The sequence below is a fragment of the Hakea prostrata genome, chromosome 1, assembly GCF_041222555.1.
Source record: "Hakea prostrata isolate BN-2017 chromosome 1, UWA_Hpros_2, whole genome shotgun sequence".
Lineage (NCBI taxonomy): Eukaryota > Viridiplantae > Streptophyta > Magnoliopsida > Proteales > Proteaceae > Hakea > Hakea prostrata.
The window spans coordinates 63134290-63144152 of NC_142600.1; the positions used below are offsets into that span (position 1 = coordinate 63134290).

At 39.2% G+C, this 9863-nt stretch overlaps 1 protein-coding gene across 1 annotated transcript; it reads right to left on the reverse strand.

The window, feature by feature from the left end:
- Positions 1-8392: 8392 nt before the first annotated feature.
- LOC149029353 (ethylene-responsive transcription factor 1-like) lies at positions 8393-9657 on the reverse strand. The gene has a single exon (XM_089150616.1). The coding sequence runs from the start codon at positions 9545-9547 to the stop codon at positions 8735-8737; it is 813 nt and encodes a 270-aa protein (XP_089006742.1). The 5' UTR covers positions 9548-9657; the 3' UTR covers positions 8393-8734.
- Between the last annotated feature and the right edge of the window lie 206 nt (positions 9658-9863).

Consider the following 9863-nt stretch of genomic DNA (forward strand, 5'->3'; position numbering starts at 1 on the left):
CGAAAGTTGTGCAACTTGTTCTACTTCTTCAGTTGTAGGCATTCACTAACTTGACCATCGAAGGCGTTCCTCTACCAACCTGGTCAAGCACGTGTTTTATAGGTCAAATTGCTTGCAATCGATGAACATGTTTTTTGAGCAACAATTTTTAACACTGTTTGTGGGAACCTGATCAAGAAGCCATGGTGTTATTTAGATTTGGAATACTACTAGGAAGTCATCTAAATGATCTTGATGCTCAGGATAATCAACAAAAGGGTGTGTCATGAGTTTGAGACCAGTTTTCTCCTCATAATAACCCACCTCCTAGCTCCTCCCATCAAAATAAATTCCTGACAATGGATCGATACAACGAGTTACAAAGGTAGATGAAGGAGATTAAAGATTTGTTTAGAGTCGATATCCATCAACAAGTGATACCACAAGGTCTGAGCAACAAAAAATCCTTCTCAATTGCCTCTTGATGGAAGGCACGGAGATTGGGAATCGAAGAAAGGTGATAGTCGAGCAACTTCGCCGGACTAGTCTCCATGCTCATCTCAAAGGAATTGGGCCAAGGGATAAGAAAAGGTTGGCAATCAAGTTTGACCATTATGCGGGGATCTAAGAGAAAATACATATAAAGGAATGAGTTCCACAGAACTCAATGAGGTCAACATAATCATACATCACGCAACAGTCGCACACATTTATATGCAATATAAGTATAATGAAATAATGTATTATAATGATGCAAATATGATCCTAGATTCTAACGGATGTAGTCTCTATGGTAGACACACATTAAGATAAAACATCTCATTTGGGCGATCTCATCACTCTCCCTCATGGCACTCAAGCCGTCTTTTGGGTTCTCTACAGCAATGGGGTTAGGTCACATAATATCATGTCTGGGGATTAGGTCACTACTGTTGCTTGTGTCTAAAGATGCTACGCAAGTGCACGTGTCGCAATCAAGTAGTAAATAATAAGTAGAGTATCGATCCCACAGAGAATTTTATCTTTAACTTTCACTGTAAAAGTAAAACTAATTTAAATAAGATTAACAAGATTGTTTTGTGATTGATGAACCAAATAAACAAATTATAGGTAATTAAACTAAAGAACCGAAATGGAGAATAAGCAATAGAAGGAACTTTAATGAATGAAATGAGTGTTGGAAATTAATTGCCCTTCCCCTGAACTTATAATGCAAATACTATAGCAATACTATAGCCCAAAGTATATCAAGAACTTGGAATGAAATGACATAATGGTATTTTCCAATACACATATGCATTAGCATCCTAATTCAAAATCTTCATATTCCTATGGAGAAATGAAATGAGAATGCAACTTATACCCAATCCCAATCATGGCAATGTGAGGTAAGTGAGTATTCCTACCCAACCTACTAATTAGCTAAATCCAAATAAAGATTAAGCTAACTCATACCATTCAGCAAGCATCTAGACTCAATTAATTTTCCAGTTAACTAAAATCACAACATTCATTCATGAAAGATCAGTCAATAAATGAAATTGATTAATAACTAACATGCTGAATTCATTGATAATAGATTGTACTGCAGTAAAACTAAAGAACACTTGATAATTACATCTCAAAATACAGGTTCAGGTACTCCTATCATCCCAACACAGTAAGAACTTAGCCCATAGCAGAAATCAAAAGCACATAAATATATATATATATATATATATATATATATATATATATATATATATATATATATATATAGTCATCAACATCATTCAGCTAGAGTATAAGAATATAGAATTATAAAACTCAATGCTTCCACACGAACTCCAGCCTTCCTCTCCAGAAGGTCTCTTTCTCCAGTAGCGCTATTTCTTTCCCAAGAGGTCAGCTTTTTTGGTTCTCTTTCTATTTTGTTCTATTCTAATCTCTACGTTCTTCTCTTGCTGTTCTCTTCTTATTTTTTCCCCCAATTTCCCCCCAAAGTGATAGGTTAAAAGTGGCTTGTAGGATTAGAACATTTTCTTTTCATATCAACGGCTGAGATCTTTCATGGAATGACAAGAAGAAAGTTCATTTAGTTAGCCCTTTTCAGTCATTTCACTTTATGATGCTACGTGTGTCCAATCTGGGAATATTTTGCTCCGTGATGCTACAGCATCGTTACAGCAAAGTGAGAAGACATGTTCTTCTTCTATGTTCCATGTTATGTCTTCATCCTTTATGGTTCTTTACCTACAATGCCAAGAGAAAGAGGGCTGATCAAATTCATCTATTAATTGAAGAGAAATTCATGCAAGAATGACATAAAGGACCTTTACAAGATTTAAAATGTTAAGATTCACTAAAACAACATCTAATGACAACTAACACTAAAACAAAGATAAAATACTCTTAAATCAAGCTATCTCAAGTATAAAATTACCAAACTTAACTCTATTTCATAGAGTTATCAACTACTCTCTCACCAACACCATTAGGTTTGAGAATTGGCGCATGTTAAGGATAAACCTAGTCCAAATGCAAAGTCAACTACATCTCATGCTACATGTGATTCGAATACCTTCCCTCATGCCTAGTGCCCTTTTGATCCACATATCCTTTCACCTAGGAATGTTATTCCTCATGCCACTCAAGTTGTCTTTTGTTGGGGTGGATGCCTCTTATGTTTCCTCACGACACTAAAGCCACCTTTTGGATGCCCCATGAGCCCAATCTTAACATATGCAACCCGACTACTACATGATAACAGTGGGTCCACATGATGCTCACAAGACCCAACCACTTGCCATCACGGTTCACTCGACATCAATACCCTAGCTGAAAGGGTAGTAGCACTCAATCGGATTACTAGCCAAACATGTCTAGACACATATCGACCATGCACTTAGTGAATCTATGTGGATGCAGAGGCACCAAGGGTAATGGGTGAACCCACAACCCCGGGTTGGTATATGTATTTGTAGGTAGTATTCTACCACCAAACTTCCAACACATTATTCATCCATGCAAAGTCTCACGCAATTCATAAAAGAATATTCAACATTTGTAATAGCAAGAAATAGAATCAAACTAAATACACAATGTATGATGATGTCTTTTCTCACCTTTCAATGACAATTTAATCTCCAATGCCCAAGAATTCCACAATTAAAGAGTGCAAACAACCCACAATTAACCTAAAAAACATAAGAGTTAAATTAGGTTTTAAATCAAGAATTAATCGATCATCAAACAAGCTCAACTTGAGCTCCCGAATAGGGGTTGGTTGGTCAGGCTTACCGTGGCCGGTTGATCACCCCTGAGGGCTATACCCAAAATGCCTTTTCAAGGGTGGTTCTTCCCTTAGCTATGCTCCAACACTTAATCCACACTTAGGGGAGGTCTTACTTGATCTCTGGGACCTTCCAAATGAGCCGTCAATGAACTCTTGATCCATTTTCCATATCCATCAGTGTTCAAGTGAGATCCTCTTCCAAATTTCAACAATTCTCCAGCTTCATTATCATCACCATCCACTTCCATTGGTCCAAGTTCCAATCCATGTGGTCTCTATCTGGATGGGCCCACAGTTGCCTTTTACCCATGATTTGGGTTCTTGGATTTACAATACGGGTTTTTGGACTAGGGTCATAGGGGATTTCACATTAGGGATTTGCAGGATTCGGTTCTTGGCCTCCTGCTCAAACTTGCTTAGCTTCAAAAAGTTGTTCTATCCCTGTGTGGGGCCTCTCGACCAAGTGATAGGGAAGTTGGGAGTGGATGGTGGTCAGACAGAGACAAACCTACGGTGCCACCCCTTGGTGTTTGTGGGAAGCTAGTGTTCCATTCCCAACAAAATTTCCATCCCATCCAAACTGAGAAGAGGTTCATTTGGACACATAGAACCAAAGATCTTTTCTTGTTTTTTGGCCATAAAAATCTCAAAATAATGGTAAGGAAGGAGCACTACTGACCTTCTTTTGAAGGTAAAATCCCCAAAAATAAATTATGTTTCTCGAGCTATTTAGGGCAAGCATCCCTAGACTCATTTGGAAATGGTTCAATATTTCTACAAAAACTGGAATGACAAGGAGTCGGAACCTACTATTGAAAGCATCTTCATACAAGAAAAATTCCAGAGGGGGAGAGGTTGGTGAGCTTGTTCTTGCTCGATGAGAACTTGAAGAAAAAATCAAGAGGAATTGAATATTGAGCATGAAGTTCATCTATATCATCTTTGATCATTTCTAAAGGATAAAATTTGGGGCAAGATGTGCTAGCCTAAAACTCAATATGAGTGGGTGTAAGAGGTTTATTTTGTTTTGTAGCAAGCTCTTCGGTGGAAAGACTATCTTTCCATCATTTTCTTTCCTCCTTGAAGTGAGCACGAGTGCTCAATTTTTGTTTTGACCGACCAGGAAGTGTTGTTGGTCGAGCATAGGAGTTCCACTTAGTCTCATGGGACTCATTTCCAGACATCTCCTTGACAGAGACAAACACAGAAAGTTCGGGGCTCCGATTACCCCTGTCTGACACTTCAATAGAATACTCCAAAGATTCACTTCTAGTACTCTCAGTAGACGAACCAAGAGGTCCATGATGTGCAAAGGATTTTGGAGGTTTAGAAACAAGGGTCTTCACACTTCTCCCTCCAACCATTTTGGTTCCCAGGGTAAATCTCAACAATGATTGTAGGCATAGGAACCTAAAGGACCCATAGGTAAAGGTAGGAAGAAAAGTACAAAAAATGCCCCCCCAAAAAAAAAAACACCATCACCAAAAGTATTCTAATAGTATAAATGGTGAAATAAAAAGAAAGAGGAGAGATTACTCATTGTTTTTGCTTCAAAAGCAAGGAAGAAGGCCTTGAAGTTGAGTTGCAAGGGACAAAAGGAGCTTGAAACCGTCTCTATTTTTTTTTCAATACATGAAGGAAGATGAAGAAGTGAGGAGGAAGAAAAAGAAATAAGTATTATATATGCCCTTCTGAGGTTTGTATCCAACACCAAGAAACTCCACATGGACATCTTTTGGGAGGCGTCTCTTTAGATCTAGTAAGATACCTTTTTGGTGGCCTTGATGAAGTGCATCCAATGGCTCATAATTAGAAACCTTGAAAATTCGAAACATCATTATGGCGCAAACTAACAATCGCGCTACGTGTTGCCCCCTAGTGCAAAAATAGGAGAACATGCTTCAATTATCACTCTCACGTTCCTTGCTTCGTCCACGCAGGAACATGGTCTACCCTGCCAAGATTTGTAGTCCTTGAATTTGAGCACAAAGCTTCATGACCAAGTGATGAGGGGGCTAGTGATATGGTCGACCTCTCAAATAGACCAACCAAGGTCGATTGAAATGGACCAGGCCATCCAGGTCCTAGTCGGATTAGGGACAACATATGACGTGCGCATTAAGTAATACACACCGGTAGAAATCAAACTAACCTTCCCTCACATTCCGGATAAGACTTCTGGTTGAATTAGGGAGTTAGGATTGATCATAGAGTTCAAGCCGGACTCAATTACTGCTACCCTTGAATGCCCTAAATCAGGCAATACCAGAAGTGCTCGGAGAGGCAAATTGTGTGGCTAAGTTAATGATCTAAAATCTATATAAGTCCACTACTTGGCCATAATCAGGTACACACACTTCTAGTGTTCAACTTAGTATCAAGAGCTTTGCAACTTGTTCTACTTCTTAAGTTATGGGCGTTCACTAACTTGATTGTGAGAGGCATTCCTCAACCAACTTGATCGAGCACGTGTTTTGTAGGTCAGATCGCTTGCATTGATGAACAAAGTTTTTTGAGCAACAGGTATTTCCCCTGCCTACTAAAATTTATTGTGGTGAACTATTTTTTTCTCTCTTTCCTTTCTTCTTTATTGGCAACTTCTACCACTTCTAGACCCTATTCTAGCACTAGCTCTATTGCTCAACCATTCTCAAAAGGAGATTTTCCTGATTTTGTTTCTTTCTGTTGAACTGCTACATATGATTTTCCTTATTTGAGAGATTTTGTTGCTTTCTACTGCACTACCTTAGGATTTTTTACAACAATAAGTTTCAACAAAAATTGGAAGAACTTCCACCAGTCTTCTTCAAGAGATTCAGTCTCCTAACGATGATTCTTCTAGTGATACATTCTAAAACATGGGTGCCTTGTACCAAGCTGGCAGCAATACAATCATAAGGAGTCACCTAGAAACAGAGACATTTATGAAGGAATCTCCACTCACATTGCACCCAGCAACTTGTGCAATGTAAGGGAAAGTGGGTGATCTTTGGGGGGGGGGGAGTTGGGAGTGGTGGTGGTTGCCGGTGGTACTGGAGTTTCTAGTGAGATATAGGAAGAAGATGGGTGAAGAGAGACCAAGGGTTGTTGGTACCTAAGTGAGTGAGAGAGCAATTTAGTAATTTGACAAAATAGAGGGATATCTTAGTAAATTGATCAGCAAAGTTTGAAAAAACTAACGGTCAAAGCTTTGAAAATTAATAGCGGGCAAGTTGGAGTTTCAAAAAACTGAAAATTGGGCAGTCTGAAAATTTTCCCACTTAAGTGGGCATTCAAGAATTTAAGCCTAACTTAGGTGGGCACCACGAAAAAACTATATTATTTTTGCTTTGTTAGAAATGTGTTGGTTCTTAAAATTAATTCTTGAAATGATGTTATAATGTGGAGATTGTTGATCTTTCTTGATATCTGGGGGGTGCAAGTTGGTGGCCTTAACCCGCATTATTCCACTCTGAGTCCAAATAAGGTCTAGGCTTAAGAGTTTGGCCTTGAGAGCGAGTTGGGTCAAACTATTTTGGCGTTGTCATAGGTGAGCGTGGGATTAGTGTTTGTCTCAGGTAGCCCATCCTGACTCGTCCATGATTTTGTGAATTTAGATTTAAAAGCAGACTAAGTTGTTGAAGTTTTATTTTGTACATCTAATTGAAATGTTATCACACCAAATCTAAGAATTTTTTTAATTTTTATTTTAAAACTAACAAAAATTTGGATTCTGGGAAGGTTCACTATTTGATTAGACATCTCATTTTCAATTTTGTTAGATATTTTATTATATTTGAGCTTTTTAAGATAGGGAGGGGACGGGCCAATCATGGATAGGGTACAAGGCAAATTAGCACTAGAGATAGAAGAAGGCCAACCCATCCCGTCTTGGCTCCATTGGGGACAAATAGGGATAAGGATGGGTTTAGCACGTGGTCAGGGAAGAATGTTAGGCCTTGAGTTAGGGTCAATGTTGGAGGGAGCTTAGTTATGAGCATTAAAGTTTGGGACTGGGTTTGAAAAAGTCAGGCCCAATCCCATTCTTGTTGCAGCCTAATTAGATGAAGTTGTATTTAGGGGTGTAAACGGATCATATTCGGATTGGATAGTGATACTATAGTATCCGTATCTTATTATATTATGATGGATTTGGTAACATTCTTATCGGTTTTCGGAAGGATTCGGTCGAATATAGACGATAGTCAGTAGTTATTTTTTAAAATAAATTCTTCTACACGAGTATGAATACAAATTGAATAATTCTTCTATATGGATATGAATACATATTGAATATAAGTTTTTTATTGCTGGTTGACAACTTCACCATTTTAGTTGAGAGGGTTAGGTTTGGAATTTAAGAATTTAACAACGTTTGTATTTATTTAGTAGAAAATCTAGAATTTTTTTTCACAAATCTGAAGTAAAAAATTTATAAAATAAGCAACTTAATTGGATAATTCTATAATGGGGGGAAATGGTCTGCAACTTATTAGTTATCGTGCGGGCTCGGATTCTCCTAAACGAATATGAATACGAACCCAGAATAATCCCTTGCAAATAATTTTTGCCAAATTGAAAATGACTAAATCCGCATCTCCAGTGCTGTGTGCCAAAGGGGGACCATTCCAGGAGTTCGGGGCACACAAAGACAGACTGAGGACAAAGATAGATGGTAGAGTACATATTTTAGATATTTTGCTCTGTGACATAAGATGAAACGTGTCACTTCTTCTTGCCAGAATTTCAGGGTTAGTTAGAGAAAGGCTGATCGGGGAGATAAGTCTCAGTCTTAGCTTTTAATGAATGTGATTGTGCGTGAGACAGAAAAACTGTGGATGTGTTGGAAATATTAATATATTGTTAGCTGAGTGCCTGTGAAAATATCTTTGTGAGTTTAGGATAAGATGTGCTTATGGTGCAACTGATTCCTTGAAATCACGAATCTACCAAACAACCCAATATCTTAGCCGAAAGGAAACACTATAGCGAGTAATGTTACATACAAGGAATATCCAATTAACCTCTGAGCTCCTTCCATTGGTATTTGGCACCGACTACCTGGGTGAGCTTCATGCACATTATCTCTGCTGAGCTAGCTACACGAGAAAACTCACTCAAATTGCAACCCAAAATCAAGGAAAGCAAAATGACAATTGCAACTTGCTGTCTATTGTAGTTGAGAAGTTAAAAAAAACTGCCAAGTTGAGAGCTAACAATACTCAAACATTAGTTTAACTGGATATACTTAATGCTGGTTCTCTTGAATTAGTGTTCTTCGTGCTCTGATAGTGGTAGGGTTTTAACTTGATTTTTGAGAATTTTTTTACTTTATCATCATCATTCACAAATCTCATCAAGTATTCACAAAATGTACAATGTCCACCCATCCATTCTCTCTCTCACACACATACTCTCTCACTCTACCTCCTGAAATTGAGGAAGAAAGATCTCATTTGCTTCTTCAATCCAAAGTTCCCAGTCTGATCTTTCTCTAATAAACTAACCAACCAAAAGCTGGTCGCCACATTTAATTGGACCCAGCGTTCTGCTTGGTGTTGGAGTTGCTGCCCCAGATGCAGCAAAGACACCTCTATTCCTCTTACGAGATATGACTCTATCTAAAAGCAATGACGAAGAAGACGAAGAAGAAGACGAAGAAGAAGAAGAATAAACAGTCTTGGAGTTCACAGAAACCTGGTCAGAATCAGATGAGCAGAGTCGAATCGGAAAATTTAAAAGGGCTCGGGGACCACGAATCCTGTAAGCTGCTCGATCGTAAGCCATCGCAGCATCTTCAGCTGATTCAAATGTCCCAAGCCAGAGTCGCGCACCATTCTTCGCCGGATCTCTGATCTCCGCTGCAAATTTCCCCCACGGACGTTGCCTTACGCCTCTGTAATGCTTCTTCCCCTTCTTCTTCGACGTTGAATCCTCCGACGATGCCGATACGTCCAAGCCTGTCATCGTCGTCATATCAGTCAACGAACCACCACCACCGCTGCTGTTGGTGGTATTTGTTGATTCTTCTTCGGAGAGTGATGGAATCCATCCATCACAGACAGCATCGTAGAGGACAGCGTAGACCACCATATCCTCCGAATCATCGACGTTTAACGGTAGATCTCCCCAGTTTTCTGTCAAGCAAGGGAAGAGAGTGCTGGAAAAATTACTCCTCATACAAGAAGACAGAGGATCAGCATCACCAGAGTAGTGGCTCTTCGACCGAGTCGCAGATTCCGATTCGTCAATTAAATGTCTTCGAATCGATTCAAGAAGGGCGAAATCCGATCCTTCGTAATTAAGCCCTAACATTTCTACCCTCTCTCTTAGTCGCTCGAAAATATCCAACTCGAGCAGAGTTGCGCTGGATGGCTCAGTGTTTTATACTGAGGAAGGGAAGACCACCCGTCCCTCTAGCTCTGTAGATATCCAAGTGCCAGCGTGGAGCGTGGAGAGGTTTGGATCCTTACCTAAACAGGGTTGCACGTTATTTTACCAAAATAGACTTGGGTTCGAGATGGATATGGACGTGACTCTGAGTATGTCGGTTGGTTTCCTAATTTATGTTTGGGTACCCCTACGGCCTCCCCTATAATGATGTCATTTCTGTAAAAGCCTCGTCAGCAGA

Coding starts and splice junctions, on each gene's coding strand:
- LOC149029353 (XM_089150616.1), bottom strand. CDS start 9,547: ATGTTAGGGCTTAATTACGAAGGATCGGATTTCGCCCTTCTTGAATCG.